We start from the raw sequence: 17,909 nt of genomic DNA, 5'->3' as shown, positions 1-17,909 counted from the left end.
TCACCAAATGTACTAGTGCCGTAAACAAAGGCTTTGTTTGCCGGATAGCCTGAAATATTAAAATTCTACCTGTATAGGATATGGAAGATTACAAGACATCAGACTTTAAATGCTTCCCATTTGAAGGAGTCAAAAGTTTTAGTTCAGAAAGAAACATGTTCCAAAACAGAAAGAAATCCCCACCAAAATATTCTAAGACTAATATTTATGTCCATCATGCATCGTATGATATTACTTATTAACAGGTGTGGTGAACACTTACGCCATGAAATAATAATGTATTTGAAATAAAATAAATGCTAATATGCAAACCATGAATCCCAAACATTTGAAAGACTTTTTTTTATCTTAACTTGATAAAAATACAGACAATGAATCTTGAGCTTATCAGAATTCTCAGCACTAGTGTCATATTTAAACACTAAAGATTTACTTTTATCTAAATTAATGAAATGATGGCAGTTCAAATTTTAAAGACATTACAGAGAAAAGTAATTAATTAGATAAGCTTCTAAAGAAATTATTCACATCCCTTGTGACTGCCCCCAAAATGTTTGTCTTTCATCAGAAATACAAACATCAAATTTAAAGATATTATAATTATAAACTTGATGAGAATTCATTAAAAAAATTAATTTACTAAACACAAGAGAGACCCAACTGGTTTGGAAATCTCCAAACATGGGGATATCCACTGCCTACTAGGGTTCTTGTGACTATGGTGAAATTTATTGTTAAGAGAGAGAAAGAAATAGAGAGAGAATTTCATCTACTGCTTGTACTGCCCACCACACTGAATATGTTGCATTATTTTGTCTTTGCAAACTTTCAGTGAAATTTCACTTTATGCTAAGTGTTTTCCCTGTAAATAAAAATCACCTTAAGCATACCTATTCAAACAAATTAATGAATTCTCACTAAGCAAATCCAGATTTCACTCATGAATCAAAACATTGTCAAGATAAAAAAGTTTCATCTGTTCATTTTCATACTTCTAATGCCTGCAAACTGTACCCAGATGATGTCCCTCTCAAGTTTAAATCCATCTCTGTTAGCAATGCCCAATATCCTTGAACTAAAAGTAGAAAGTGATTGAAGTGGATCCACTCTGATCCACAGAATGCATAAACTGTTAGGTTTTCATGGGCAACTGTCCTTCATGCAGTTGGCCTTCATACTGATTAGTATTCAATGATCAGCACTGTTCCTCATTTGTATGAATGGAGAGTCAGTTCTTTCTAAACTAGTGACAAAACTGAGTTTTAATTACTGGAGGGATTTTGTCTGGTTTGGTTTTTTTCCCAGTGAATCACCCAGTCAACAGAATTAAGGGAGACTGAGTCTTCTTGCATGCACCAGGTAGACAGTAAGACTGATTGCTTAAGTGCCAATCAATTATTTTATGCAAAATCATAAAGATGTGTAAAGTTAGAGACTCTCTCTCTCTCTAAGGAACTAACCGAATTTGTAAAAGCTGCAGCACCTGTATTTACTGTGATGCACAGTTTAAAAAGAGCTACTTTGAATCTTGCAATACAAGTATATCATTAGGACTGTCCCTTGAGGAGCAATGGCTTGGTTTGAAAATTTAGCGCACACTGAGGTGCAAGATTAAAAAATATTGAGAAAATTTCCACTAGTCTAGTTTAGAAGAGTTTTTCAGAGTAAGGCTGCACAGAAGGACTTAGTTTTTAATCTTAAATACATTCAATTGGTCATCCGTGGACACCACTGCCACAGCACAGCATGTAGCTGTAAGAAACACATGTGCAAATTGTGTACATAATTTCCTAGAAGTACAGCTCTTTTATGTCTCTGCTGAATTCTCAATTACTGCCCACAGTTCTAAGATCCAGTAGCCTGCTATAGCTGAGCACAGCACACACACAAAGAAAGGAACATCTAAACAGATCTAAAGAAAAGATGACTCAATGTAAAAATAACTAGTGGAACTTAGCAGTGATAATAAATAAATTTCCAAAAATGGAAAGTCCAGCTGAGTTCAGAAATGCATATTGAAAGGTTACCAAGAATTATAAGTACCTAAAAAGCTCTTCTGCTTTTCTCCCAGTTCTCAAGACTCTGTTGGAACAACAAACGCTTGAAATGCACACCTTGATAGTACTCATTTTTGAGCAATATACTGATTGAAATTTACTCAGGATTAAAAAAGGCTGCAAAGTTTGATACAAAAATTAAGAGGCAAATGAGATAATCAAAGTAAAATTTAAAAAATTCCATTATCAAGCCATTTAGTGTCTCCAAACCTGAACTTAAGGAGCCATGCTAGTTCTTATTGTGATCAACATATTTCTTCTTTCCTGGAGAGCCCCTAAATATCTGAGATGCATGTGTATCATTGGAAATCTGTGATGCAAAGCACTAAGCACTGTTAACGTTGTACTGCATGCAGAAAGTAATACTAAGAGTAACTAGAGCTTATAAATCAAATTTTTGGTCTTGTGACATAACTAACAGAACATAATGCAGCTATTCAACTCCCAGAAACACTTAAACACTTCATAAACATGCTTAAAATACTTCAACACTGTCTCTCCTTAACAGATGCATATACAAGTGGCCTTAAAGAGCAGTGGTCTTTAAGAAAGAGAATTATTTGCTGCACAAAATAAAGTTCATTTGCTGAACCCAAAGAAATCCAGTTTCATCCAGTTTTCCTTTATTTAATTAAATCATCCAAAATCACTTCAAGGTTCTCTTTAAAAAGTCATAAGCTGTCTTGCATTTTAACTAAAATTAAGTACCTGAATAGAAAGTAGACTCCTAGAAAATAACACATCTTTTATTATTATTATCATCACTACATGGCTTGGAAATGGCTATTTCATGCCTCTCCGATTCAGTGAAATTTCTACTATAATACTATTTTAAAATTAGAAGTAAAGGAAGTCCTAGTTCTAACAGAAATCAAAACAAAACCTGAATCACTGACTTAATAAAAACAACAGTACTTGCTTTACATCCCTTATATTTCAAACTTATTAAGTTGTATTTTAAAAGATCCATTCCAAATGACTTTATCAAGGTTTTATCTGATGACTTTACTAAGATAATGTACATGGAGGACAAGTTTATTTCTCCTGTTAGGGTTTATATTTTTGTTTTCTTTGTGCAATCCTTTACCTATATAATACCACAGCTTATAACAATTTTTTGTCATATTAAACTACCACATCTAACTTCAGGAATCCTAAGTAACAGAGATGCTATTGTGAAACTGAAATTTTATTTATGTTGAAGTTTAGCTATAGAAATCACATACTATAACAAATGCTGTGTTCATTTGTCTGAAGTGTTGTGTAATGATCTGATTCGAGAGAGACTGAGTGCCTGAAACTGACTCGGAAATTGCCAGTAATTGGCAATATTTCTGTTAAAAATAACAGAACATAAGCTATTTCTGAATTAGGATAAAATTCAAGCAACCAAACAAAAAAACCCAAACAGGATTGGTCATCATGAAGATTTAGATCCCCCCTGAAACTCTTGCATTTTTAAAGGATGAGAAAATACTAAGAGTTGTGGATTTTTTATAAAATAATATAAACATATCAGTGCATAGCAGAAAGGCTTCTGTACAAGTTGCTAAGACAAGAAACAAACACCGCTTCAAAATTAATGTTCCATTTATGTTTATTTCAGCACACTGGAGCATATTAGAGAAGTACAGATTGCGGCGAGTCTCTGCATGTACATGTGTGTGGGAGGGAGGCAGAAAGAAAAAGATGTGAAACATATTTCTCGAGTTTGTTCCTTAAGTCATTCTCTGGGAGAAAAATAATAATGGAGTTGAAAAGTTTTGTCTCCTTTCAGTAGATCACTCGGTTTATTTTATTATGGTCTCCAGAAGAAAGATGAACAAGTCAAGAGCAAAGCTATGTTATGTTCTATTTTTATTTCCTCACTGACAAGACTGTCACAAGTTTAACCAAAGACTTGCTCAACATCTTCCACCTCCTTCGTTTTTGTCCACTTTTCTATCTCTCATTGCCATGAAAAAGATGTCAGACTCTTGCAAAACAAGTGCTTCCACAGGTGTGGACAAATGCAAAAGAACCATACATACCCCCTTACCAGGTGGAGTGCAAGGAGTGTATTTCATCTGCATATCCTGGAAGGGAGGATGAGGGGGAGGGGAAACTGAGGACAGACTACATTTTCAAGTCCTTGACTTCAAAGCTGAATTTGTATTTAAGAGGTTTCCAAAGTTCAGCAACTCCATCTGTAAAGAGGTGACTAGGATAGACCACCTACACCTAACTTTAATGAATGTATAAAATGTATAGCTTGGGCCTGAAAGACAGATTATACTTCCAGGTCACTGATAGTACCAAAACAAAAAAGAAAGATAAAATTTCTGTGATGGATGCACAAGCCATGCCAGAAGATATTAATTAAATAAAGTCATAGTCTTCAGGCCCTGTTCAGACAAACTTTATGCTCACTTTCTTTTTTTTTTTTTCGCATTAGTGCATGTAAGACATAAAAATTGTTTAATATAGGGCAGAACCAGTAAGAATTTTGAATAAATTACCTAAAATTTGCAGAAAAATGAAACATGCCTGCAAAAAGACCAAATAGATCATTTTTCTATCAGTGACGTTCCACCTAACCCTGCACTGAGTTCTTTGCTTGCCATTGTAGTAGCAAATTAATGTAAATAGACTATGTTGGTATGCGTTTTTCCCTTTCACTCCAAGGCCTGATTCAGCTTCAGCTGAAGTTAGTCAGATCTCTTCTACTCTGGAAGTTTAACCTAGTCCTTGTCCTTAATATTACATTATCTATTTCCTACATTTAAAATAATTTAAGATTTAAAATGTAAATATAATTTAAATTAAAACAGGGACTTCAACAGGGCATTTGCTAACTTCAAAGTATCCACACTTATTTATAGAACTTAATAACCAAACTATATTTTAAAAAAGTTAGTATATTCCTTTCATACAGATACAATACATATTGATGGAATCAGCCCTCATTTTGCTTATCTGAGGGCAGGCTATAATTTGACATTCAAATGCAACCTCTTTGTTATTTTTCATACCATTAAGCTGTGCAGTTATTCAGCAGTCTAACAAATAGTCACTCTGTAATTACCTCTGATACTCTGTGAATTGAAAGATCCATTTGCAAAACTGGAAAATGTTTGTAATTTGTAATGAAGTATCATATTTTGTTTGGTGTATATGCATGATACTGTCTTGTCTGAATGCACAGACAGATCAAAAGAGCTTGGAAAGGCAAAACTAGATTCGAAAAGCAAAACATCCCCTCAAATATAGTTTACAGCTGTGAAGAGGGTCTCTTCTACCATAACCCTGGTTATAAGGGAAGATCAAAAGACACAGTTCAGTTTAAATTTAGCCATGCACAATAGGAGAGAAGAAGTTATCCACTGCTGTGTGATTGAGAACCAGGGGCAACAGTAAGCGAGCTGTAATTTTGTCCTTGAGGGAGCAGAGGGTGATGAAACTAATTCATGCCCACCTTCGAGCTGGAGGGGAACGGGAAACATAGGCAAACTCCACCCCTCATTCCACCCTCCCAAAAACCAACAACCCAGAAACTCAAGGGTTTCTGGTTATTATAAATCACTTTGAATGGCAGTCTCCCTTTAATCACAATGTTTATGTTTTGAAAAATCCACCTTAGTGTCACCACTTCCTATTCATTTTCATGGACTCCTAAAAGAAAATGCTAGAAGATCTAGCAGATACTAGATGTACTAGGTAACACATGAGTGCTCATTACTTGTAACCTACATATTGCATAAGAGAGTGATCGGAATGCACAGGATATGGACTAGGAGGGAAAAGGTGGAATATTAAAGTACGGCGAACAAAGGGATGGGATGAGGCTTGGAAAGAGTTAGAAGGGGCATCCTAGTCAGAAACAATAGCACCTTTTCAATATTTGAGTGGCAATTACAGGTACTTGTCTCTTGTCAGAAGCTCTGGATGCAAACAGCATGTCCTTAGAGACTGTTCCTCTGCAAATCTAATTTTGACCACAGTGAGCTTCATATTCATAGTGACACATAATCAAGATATATGTGACACATCAATATGAGTAAACAAATACATAATTCAAAATAAATTATTAGTATAGCTACTTGAGCGGGTTGTATTGGAAGCTGCTATCGTCATGTCAGGTTTATGACAATGAAAACAATTTTGTTTTATTCACAGATCCTAACTAAATCCTTAAGGTAAAAAAAATAAAAAAACCCTACACCACCAACATCCTTCCACCCACACATCTATCCAGACACCAAATCGAAACAAATGCTGGCAGAAAACAACCTGTATTTCTGATACAGTACTGTGTTACTGAGCTTTATTTGTCTCTAACGAGGATGCAAGTCAGAATGTAGTTTGCAGTTATGTCACTTTCAGTAAATGAACTGTGTTACCTATTTCAGTGGTGAATTGTTACAAGTGCAAAACCTAAAAATATGGTTTAAGTTTCAGCAACTATCAGCAGTGGACTTATAAGCTATAAAAAAAGGCAAGCTAGAAATATTTGAAGTTATACAGTTACATTTTTTGCCTTTAATCAATGCAAATCAGAAAAAAAAACAGGAAAAAATTATACCTAACTTCAAGAATAAGCAACAGCAAAACAGCATTTGTAATCTCTGGAATCATCTGCAACTAAGAAGCACTGTTCTACAGACCCATCATTTTATCAGAAGTCAAAGTCCACTAAAAGCTTTTGAAAAAAGTTTTTTCCACTTCCTTGTGGCAGCTACCAAAAAGAAGAAAAAAAGAGTTAGGAAAACAGGGAATTGCATCTTTCTGTTACCTTTACTATACACACTAGCAATAATAACAGTGTGATGAAATGCTACTGGATCTTTACTTCTTGTTGATCACAGCACCACAAACCTAATTAGGATTTCAGATTTTCTGAGGCAGTGTAATGCCTTAATCGTGAGGAAGTAACAGGTATTAATTTCTAAATATAACAATGAGAAAAAAATTCTAGAAAATAATATGGTGCTATTAAGTGACAAAAAGTGCCTGACAAAATAGACCAGTGAACAGGCAGGAAGAAAATTGATTGAAGAAAAGTGTTAAGACACAACAAATGTACCAGGGCATGATTTGCTGGTGTGTTGCTCAATTCCAGCTTAATCAAGGGAGTTGTGCTAGCATAAAACAGTCAGGAATCTGGCCCACACTTTAGAGCAATTATATTGTTAATATGCTAATACAGCATGCATATTAAAATGTTATAAAATATTGACTTAGATATGCAAGGTCTTATTATCAATTATAATTATCTATGAAATTTTATAATGACTAGCAGCAATAATAATAACAATAAGCAGACTGATTGAGGACATGATGTCTGGAATATTTTGATTTTTTAAATTTTGAATGATTTCATGATTGAAGTGAAATAATTAATAGCTCAAATGAAATCCATCCCTTACTGATAGACAAAACACCAAAATGCTTTAACAGAAGTTTTTATTAAACAATAATTTATTACAGAAGTATTTAAATGTCACTATTTTTAGAGCTCATACAAAACACCAAAATGCTTTAATAGAAGTTTTTATTAAACAATAATTTATTATAGAAGTATTTAAATGTCACTATTTTTAGAGCTTATATTCCTTTCTGGGACTGATTTTCTTAACAGTGCAATTTAGTTACTGTTATGATTCTTTCACAGATAAAATATTGCTGGATATGCTGTATTTGAAAATCAGGTTCTAGGACTTTAGCATCAAACCATTCTTACTTGCATACCTTCAGCAATAAGATCTCCCTAGCATATCAGTATGTACCTTTAAAAAATCCTCTCCTCTGTTTTTCAGCCAGAAAATACTGACATACTTTGCTATCCAGCAACTTTACTAGAAGCTCAAAGCATGCTTCTCTGAGTAGTCTTTATTCTAGAAGGAAATGTGCTTAAAGATTGACTAAAACAATACTCTCAGTTACAAACCTCTACCCTGACCCACTCTCATGCTTCAGCCTTACAAAAAAAAAACAGTAGAGATTTTAGTCACATTCTGTTTAGAAGTAGATGAATTCAGCTTACCAAACTAGATGAATACTAGACAGTATTTTTAAGATTAATCATATTTTCTTCAGAAATTCTAATTCAATGTTCAAAGTGCAGATGGCCAATTGTTACTTGTCCAGTTTAACAATGCACTCATTTTGCTAATATAATATGTATACTGACAGTTTAACCATGCCTCCAGTTTTCTCAAAATAATTAACAAACATACTTCATGTGAATTAGTCAAGTACATTTTTACTAATGACCCTTATATTTCTTACTTGAATCCTTATCTGTTCTGTGCCCTTAAAAGCCTTATTCCCTTTCTAAAACACCAGTCAGTATCCTAACCTTTTGTGTTTTAAGCTTTGAACACTGTTCTCAATTCCAGTATGCTTTTGTGAAATCAACATTTGCAAATCTAGAACTAAGATGTCTAGCCTGGCTTTACGAGAAAAAAAAGAAGATCGACTCTTCATGCAAATCTCTCTCCTTTTCCTTGCCATAATTATGTTTATTACCTCCTCTGACTTTTATTTTGCACTGAATTACTCAGATGCTTTATTCACAGTTGCCTTACATGCTTTCCTCTGAAATCAGAGGTTGCTAACTTCTATTCAGCATCCCATACCTGAATTTTAATGTTTGCTCCTGAACTACTGAAACTATTTTTTATAGAAACTGTTTCGCAAGTACACTCCATTCCCATTCATATTTCCTCATAATATGGCTACTCCCACGCTATTATCCATGTGGATCACCTCTCCTGCTATTCTTGAGCTGTGAAAAACACTAATGGGAAAGTCTGTGGTATGTCTGAATGCACTTTCATAGCTGAGAACTGCAAACTAGCTTTATGTGATATACCAGCCCTCCACTAACCGATGGCAAATGCTCTGTGACCCACTAGAATCAATGCAGTTTTGTGTAACCCTGTATATGTGCAAATGAATAAAAACTACCTTACTAAGTCCTGTGTTTCTGTGCAAAAATGACGGATTATCTTGTTTGAGTTCCACTAAGCCAGAGGAAAAAGGGTCAAGTGAAGAAGGTTAATGTTCCTGAGCTTCTCCTGTTTAAACCTCCATAAAGGCTTTTTCCTTCTCTTTCTAAAACTTACTGAAATTTACTCAGCCCTAAATTAGAGGTAATTATATGATGCACCAAAGTAACTCCCTAAAATGTTAGAATTATTGCCAATAATGCCTATAGTTCTTTTTACAATAAAAGGCTAAATAAAATTAAATAAATGAAAACATGAGCAAAGGTAGTCATGGCATTAAAAAGTACATTGTAGCTGAAGGCTTATTCTGAAGAGTAATTATGTCTCTCTTCCTTTTTAATTAGTGTTTTTTAAAGGAATATACAATATAGATAACTTTAGTAGAGCATGTGCTGGGTGATGATTCAATTATTGTATTTATATTCTTGGTAAACCATAAAGAGTCTTTCTGGCTTTATGCCCTTTCCCATTAGGTGATAAAATTGCCTCATACTTCTTCATTTCTAAAGAATGCAGTTGGTATGGGTAATTACCTTTGTCAGATAGGGCCCACAGCTTTGTCCTTGAGATTCCCATGCTCTATGCTGGGAAAATATTTATTGTGGTCAAATCACCATTTACATTTCAAGATCTTGTCTATATTTTCATCTATTGCTTTGACTAATAATTCACTAAAATTTCTACTAGTTGTGGCAGTTCTGGTACTTCACCAAATATTTGGGTGGGGGACTTAGCTAGCCACTGGTATGCTTTTTGTTTCGCAAGTGAAGCTGAATACCAACAATCATTTGATAAAGCGATCAAAATGAAAATAATAGCTCCATGACTGCAGTGCCTGGAGAATGAGGAAAACAGAAGTTCCATTAAACCCCTTCATTCAGAGATTTAAAACTTGGCTAAAAGCATTGCTCTAGGCTAAGAGAAATATCCTCTCGCAGGCAGTCCTGGCTTTTGAATTCCCCAGCGGACTGATGTGTTGCATGTCTGTGCATGTGATGCACAGAGTGTGAGAAGAGGGAGAAGTTCTAGAAGAGCCTTCTTGTAACCTGACGCAACAGAGCAAACAGATGCACACTTCATCTCTGTATTTGCCAGTATATCTGACAAGGCTTGAGTCTATACTAATTATAAAAGGTTCTGTCTATGCTTGAATATGCTCATGGTAGTACCTCACAAACCATAACAGATTTGACCTGAATGCAGTCTGAGGAATCCAGTGCTGCACATGGTCATAAAAAGGCTAGAAAGAAAATATAAATCTTGAGTAGCCCACTCACAGTGTTATATCAGGGGAAACAAAGCTGGGGGACTTTAAAGGGATAATCATTTAGTTGTCTTTAAAGTTTATGAGCCATGGTTTCTGTTATTTGTTGGTGTGTTTTTCACAATTTTCAGAGGCTACCAACAGGAATATGTTTAGAAGTTTTTTCTTGTTGAAATCTACAGTATCATTCAATTAATTTCTACTATGCAATACACATATTCTTGAGAAAAAATTACCTCATTTTTTAAAAAGAGAATTCCAGAGAAGCACTGCTAATAGTGAATGCATTATAGTATACTTTTTGTTTTCAAAGAATTCACTAGAATCCTGTATCTTAAGCAGATCTCAGCTACAGTTTAGGAGGAATGAGTATGCAAATATCAGGATATTCATATTTAAATTGGAGGAATGTTGTGCAGTTAAATTACGTTACTAATACACTTCTTTCTTGCCTAAGTTAAAACAGCTTGTCTGAGATAAGTCTTTGCTTTGGTTTCAAACTACATCAGTTCTGCATTTATTACTGCTTTTGTTATATCAATTAACCAGCAATGACTGAAGGACAGGGACTTTCCTTAGTATTAATGACAGACACAGTAAGAATGCTAGGGAAATATCTGCAATGTGGCTGTTACAGCCATTAGAAGACAGAAATGGAAATCCATGGAGCTGGAGGCAGAAAAAAGATAGAGTTTAATTATTATATGCCTTATACAGGTATGACAATCTGATAGCTTGAATGATCGGTGATTCTGAACTCCATTCAGAATCTGTGCAAACTGTAGCAAAAATGTTCTAATAAATAAATCATGGCTATTTGATTTTCTTTTAGTAGCTGAGTAGCATTGACAATACATAACTCGGTAAGTACTGCAAAACCTGTACAAGAAACTGAAAGAATACTGAGGAGGTTAGCACAGCCTGAACTCTGCTCTGGTTCACTGCCCAGCAAAATTGCTAACCAGTTAATGCAAGCAACACAAGCATATCAATGTGAACAGTAGTTATAGCTATAATTGTAACTTATACAAACTAAAAAATGTATTTGTGTGTTCAGATGAATGGGATCACGTATGATGTTAGGATCCTGACTTTACTAGATTTTACTGAATGGCAGAAAATGCCATTTCAAAAAAGGACCAAAGAACTAAAAATGTGATGAGCCTTTGTACGCACAAGAAAGATGCGCCAAAAGAAATGTCTGTAAGTTAATCATTCATTCTTACTGCACTGCAATTCAGGCTCTCAGAGAATACTTGCATATGCCCCCAGATTCCTTTCCTGTTCAGGGCATAGCCCCAGTGAACCCAAACATACCAGCAGCGTAATCAACCCTGACTTACAAAGCAAGGCTATAAGCCATCCCCATTCTCTCATGCATCTAGCTAAAAGAAACCTCCCAACCTGGGCATACAATTTTAAACTCACATAAGTCTCAACTACACAACAAAACAATGAAAAATCTCATTAGTTTAGTATTTGAAGACCAGAGTCAGTGACAGAAAACAAAGTTCACCCTTTACATCCACAGACCAAAAGGTACATTCTCAGGGAAAGGTCATTTTGCCAGTGAGCCTGCTTCCTCTAGCCTGTAACCATCTAGATGTTCCTGTTCCTGACTCATTCAGCAGAGTAAACTTGGATGTATGGCAATGTAGAAAGAAAATTTAAGAATCAATTCATAGGTGCAATAACTTTGAGTATCCCTCTTGCCATGAGTGTTAATTCAAATATGTCTTCTGCAAATCCTAAGCCTGCATTTCAGAATGATCTTTCAAAGAGGTCAAAATTCTTTGTAATATTCTCTTCTCTTAAAATCCCATGTGACAGAATTCATCAACATAGAGGAGTCACTACATGACCAGAGAGGAAAAAAGTTGAACAAAGAACCAAAAGTTAATTTGACAATATAAGAAACAAGTATATGAAATCATACAATAGAAAAAAAAAAAGTGCAACAGGAATGGAACATTTAAGAGTAGAGAGATTTAAAGGTAGTAGTTGAGAGGAACAAAGCTGCAGAAGGAATTTATCTACTGTTTTTTCACAAAATTAATGGAAAATGTGTAACTAAATCTGAAATACTCAAACTGACACCTAAATATCACCTGTACCGTGTTCATCGCTTTCAGTCCAGTCTTTTTCACCGGTTGCTCTTTGCGTTATTTCACCTTTAGTGACCAAAAAAAGATTCACATGGATATTTAAAGAATTATCTCTAGGGAGCATGCAACCAGTATGCAACGTAGTTACTGTGATTTAAACAGGAGGCATAAAACTATATGCAAATTGTCTACATATTTTGAGAACTAGAACATAAAGCAATACAAAAGTTTGGGCAACTGTCTGAGGGAGAGCCACTCGAGGCTCTTAGTCTGTCTGGCTAGTTTAACCACCCGAGAAGGAAGGCTGCAGGCAACTAGAAACTCCTTCATGGAGGCTGGAAGGAATCTGCTAGTGACGGGAAAGTGCAAGGAGGGAAATGCCACCCTCCAAAATGTCTCACTTTGCACAGGTCTCAGAATATGATGGTAATACTATTTGTCACCAATAGCATGAGTTTGTTCTGAATTAGAGCTAGCCAATCACTTGCCTATGAATAGTAAAAGAAAATGTCCTCCTAAAAGAAAACCCCAAGCTGGTCTTTTGCCTGTTAAGTACTTAGAGAAAAGAGTCTTAGTCCCCACTGGCTCATGCTTTTGTGTTTTTCCTCCTAGTTTTGCTAGACATGAAGGGGTTAAGTTCATATTTTGAGGCAGTCAGATTAAAAAGAGGTAGCATGTTTAAAATTATCCACACACATTCTAAATCTGATCACTTTCAAAGAGATCAGCCTGTCTGAATCTAAAAATCTTCATCCTCAAGCCAAGTGAAAATGCAGTAGTTATGATCAATTCAGCCAGACCAATCTTGTCTGGGAAGATTCCCACCTGAGACAGTGGCTGAGGGATGATACAAAAGAAAAACTTTGTCATGGTGACAGCAGAAAACTGCCAAAAGTTACCTGTGCTTAAAGAACAAATTTAGCTGCGGGTAACTAACTTATCAGCACAAAGTTCTGAAATAGTGATTTATGTTTTGGCAAAACTTGGTGTTTATCTATGAAAGTTTTGATAAATCAGGGTATATTTAGGATCTACCATACTGGGAATCAAGAAGAAAAAACTAAGATCATGAGTTATGATTAGTAAGCAAGTGTAACAGCAATGAAATGGTCTGATCATTGTCCCACAGGAATAGAGGTGAGACTTGAACTGAACCTGGAAAGCAGCTAGCCCAGGAAGAGAAAATGCTCCTGTACAAATGATGCTGACATATTTATTTTTATGGGAGAGATCAGCAGTCCATTAATATTACTGTCAGTGAAAACATTATAATGACACACTTTCTATTTTCATTTGCTGCTTGTATCTGTCTCCAACAGATTTCTGTTATTTTATAACAGAGATTTTGCTTATTACTGTGTTGGAAAAAAATCTAAAATGACCATTTTACCCTGCTTGACAGTTCAATGAACAAATTTAGTTTCTGCATGAGGAGTTTAAAAATAATTTCTCTTAAATAAGCAAAGACCGTAGTCTATGAAATTAAGCTCTTGTTTTATGTAAATGTCAAATAATTATATTAGGAATGCAAAAAGAAGCCATCAGCAGGAATGCAAACGCTTAGAACAAGATTGGCATTATTATTTTCACAGACAGTCTGATAAGAGGCAATTTAACAATAGTGATAGATACTGAGGCTCCCATGAAGTCTAATGACAAGGCTGACTTCTTAGAAAATTCTTGAGCATTATTTTGTTTTAAAACTCTGAAGATGCAACAGGCAGACCTGATTCTGACGTGGCTTAGTAAAATGCATTTCTGTTAACTTTGCTCCTACGCATATGTAGAAGGAAGATTAATAAATGAATTGGGGGAGTTTCTTGAAAAGTTATCCTCCTTTTATTTTATTCTTTTTTGACTTTTTGGAGGAAATAAAATGTAAAATTACTTTACATCTTACTATTCCAATATCTGAAAACTTTGGATCACAAACTAATAATTCTGCTTTCCATGCCATTGGTAAATCTCATGATCTGACATTCCTCATGTCTTGAGAAAATTGGTATGGAAACTTTATATCTTTCTCCTTTAAACACATCAAAATTATTAACTGGTTTCATATTAACCTGGTCAAAATATGCCCTACAAAAACCAGAGCTTACTTTCTTTCCTTCTGTAGTTTGATGCCCTATGTCTCCTTGGCTTTCCTGCAAGCAGAAAGTATTCTTGCTAGTTTATCAAAGTAGTGCTTCCCTGCAAGATTTACAGTAATTATAAGGGCATTGTTACCGGCAATGAAATACACAAATTATTAAGGCAGGTCATAGGAATACAGTTTACAGGGGTTGCAAGTTGAGAGCTTAGTTTATACCCAGACCTATCTTTCTCATTTATGTATGCCATTTCAGTTCCCTGTCACAGATTCCTAACATGTTTGTTTTTGAAAGCAAGTACCACAAAAAAATATTGTACAACAAAAATGGGCCAAATAAGTACATTTTATCCTCCCATTATGTTCATAGCTACAGTATTATGAAACTAAGCATTAAAAGTTCTGTATCATAATACTATATCTTTAAAGATATAATACTATATCTTTAAAAAAGATACACTGGGGGAAAAGCAAGCATTAACATCACCCTAGAACTAGCAGCACCGATCATCAGACTCTGAAGACATATTCTTACAACAATGTGTCAAGTGTGTATACACATATGAGAATTATTCATATACATTGATTGTAGAATAGATATGTCAGCAAAAGCATTTTCATAGTTTGCGCTTCAGTTAAGACATCGACATGGGACGCAGACCTACGTTCTGAATCTGTTCTTTTGCTCCAATATGTTTATGTCAAATGTATAATCTAAAATACAGTGCTAAGGTTAATAATAAATTATATTGTCATATGTGATCCTGTCAGCAGTGATTACAATTCCAAATTAACCAAGAAGAATTCTTGACTGAAATCTAGGACCCATATACCCAAACAGGGTGACATTCCTGGCTCCCAATGACTTAGGTGTACAGATAAGTCACAATAGTTTTGTGTATCTGAACAATCCATGTTCTTGTCTATAGCAGTATTTGAGTAAATTTATTCATATGTATCAAATAGGACTACTTTCATGCAACATTACCCATATGCTTAATCATTTATGGTACTGAAACATAATATCACTCAGCGTTAAGAACATCTGGGTTGAGTCTACAATTTACTTCTACAGTAGCAAAACTTTACTTTTTCTGTCTTGATATAACTAAATATAAGGTTTTGGTTTTGGGTTTTTTTTAAACATTTTTTAACATTTACCCTATATACCCTGTACAAATGTACTCATGTATCTCTTCAAAATCTATACTACTGTATTCACTGAAAAAAATGCAGTTTTGAAAACTAAAAGAAATGAAACTTCAGCAGAAATTAAATTTTCTTTCAAGAAGTCTGTAATTTAAACATCCAATGTGTTTTACTTCTTACTGAAGTATATACAGTTTCCATTGCACATGCTGTTAAAATTAATTATAAAACCAACAGAACTAAAAATCAGTATGCACAAATACTTACTGGTTTCAGTAGCTACAATAGTTATGTTGTGCCACATATTTGTTTCTCTGTCCAGTGGTGTTGCCAAAGTTATTTTCCCATCTTCTGCATTAATGTTGAACTGTCTCTCAAGGTCAGTATGCCGATCAATGGAAAACCTACAAAACAGACATCCCTGTAATCTACTTAATGAAGTTGGTGTAATCCATACAATCACAAGACAATCTAGGGAGCCCTCTGAGAGCTGCAGTTTTATAGTCAAATGGATTGAGAAGCTCAATACCATAATAATTTATAAGACAAAATGACAAACTGAGACTAAAAAAACCTAATAATTATTGCCCAAGGAGTAATTAGCTGTATACCCAGTGTGAAGGTCATAAAATGCCCTCAGGTTCACTGGGTAACATCTTTGAAAAACGGTGCTGATCAAGAATTAATTACACAATCCATCACATTTATTAGACAGTTTCTATGGTATTTCACAGTAACCGATGATAATTTCAACAGTAATGTATTAAGCACACAAAAATGGTGGGCTTCATGGTTATTTTAAAAAGGGCTGAATAATATTATTTTACCAATAAATTTCAGATTAATGAAGCATGAACTATTCACCAAGCATATTATTTGGTTATGGTTCAAGCAGTTCCATAGGCAGAATGCAGTTAGTGAATCACCATTTTCCTATAAAACACTTCAAACACTGAAGGAATGATTGTTTCATGGATTGACATCACGGATTTTTAACAAAACAAGTTTCATCTGACAGGTAGTCAGAGTTTGCAAATGTGAATGTCCAGGTAAATTATGCAGCCTAAACAGAGCCAGCTTGACAACAAGAAAGAGCTGCAGTAGATTGCTTCAATGGTGCATTAAGCAGGATGATGATTTAAAGCTCAGACCAAGATCTCCAGGAAAGCTTTTATCTTTGTCCAGTTTCACAGAGTTATTTCATTAATGTACAAGTCGCAAAAAGAAACTAAATCACAAAATTAAGCCTTCCATTTTTTTGACAGGACAGGTACGAAATGAGAGAGTTTAGAGATAAACTATTGATATGGTTCAACAAAAATTGACTTCAAGGGGGTTTACTGAATCCTAATTGTGGATTTATATAAAAGCCTTTTAAGCCCTTGTATCTATGTATTACAGAACCCGACAGCATGCACTGACAATTTTTACATCTGTTCTGCATTATATCTAGGCACAATAGCTGAGTTAGGATACAGTATCAGACTGGATTACATTATATACTGGTCAGAAAAGTGACTCACACCGTCAGTTTCTCATTACATTTCTACTTTTTGCAAATATGCTGTTAAAAGAACAAAAGCATATTTTGCTACAGTGACAATGGCACAGTTATCTGAAAATCAGTTACTCCATTCTGTTTTATGCTTTATCATAAGCAATTTCCAAAAAAAGTCCTGATACAGAAGTTCCTTTATATGCTACAATAAACATATTCTGATGAACTCAAACTCATTCCAGCAAAATACAATTGATTTTGATAGACATAGTATTAGAATCCAATTTCAAAGCTTAGGATTATGGCATTCATCTTGTTTTATTTCAGTGTCAGATATTTTCATATTTACAATGAAAGACACATTGCAATTACATTGCTTCTGCAATGCATTCAGTAAGATACAATTCACTTCCAAAAATTTACTTCTAAATTGTGAAAATTTATCAAAATCTTAAAGTTAAAGTTTAAACACTGTATTACTAAAGATCAAGGCTAGCATGATCACACTGATAAGGTACTTAACAACTAATGGACTTAAGAGTGAAAACCCCTGTTTAACTAGGAAATGGGATTTGTTAGACATTTTTCTGTTTTTAAACCCTGAGAACTCATTTTACTCACTTATAAATGAGTAGTTTGGTTAAAAAGAGTACCAGAAAAAATACGAAGTAAAATTCCAAATATATGTGCCTAAAGCTAGGCACATGCATCTATATTTGGACATTTATGTAAACTGATTTTCTAGTGAGCTTCAC

At 34.6% G+C, this 17,909-nt stretch overlaps 1 protein-coding gene across 4 annotated transcripts in view; it reads right to left on the bottom strand.

The window, feature by feature from the left end:
* CDH8 (cadherin 8) overlaps positions 1 to 17,909 on the bottom strand; it is a 244,324-nt gene that overhangs the window by 38,101 nt on the left and 188,314 nt on the right. For all 4 annotated transcript variants that reach the window (XR_012630543.1, XM_074881585.1, XM_074881584.1 and 1 more), the window contains one exon: positions 15,924 to 16,060. Coding sequence is in view for 3 of the 4 variants with exons in the window: in XM_074881585.1 (XP_074737686.1) it covers positions 15,924 to 16,060 (137 nt within the window). In the remaining variant the exon portion in view is untranslated. The remainder of the gene's footprint in view (positions 1 to 15,923; positions 16,061 to 17,909) is intronic.

This window comes from Strix uralensis, chromosome 12, assembly GCF_047716275.1.
Source record: "Strix uralensis isolate ZFMK-TIS-50842 chromosome 12, bStrUra1, whole genome shotgun sequence".
NCBI lineage: Eukaryota > Metazoa > Chordata > Aves > Strigiformes > Strigidae > Strix > Strix uralensis.
Note: the sequence above shows the minus strand (reverse complement) of the source record. Positions and strands in the feature narration are given on the sequence as shown.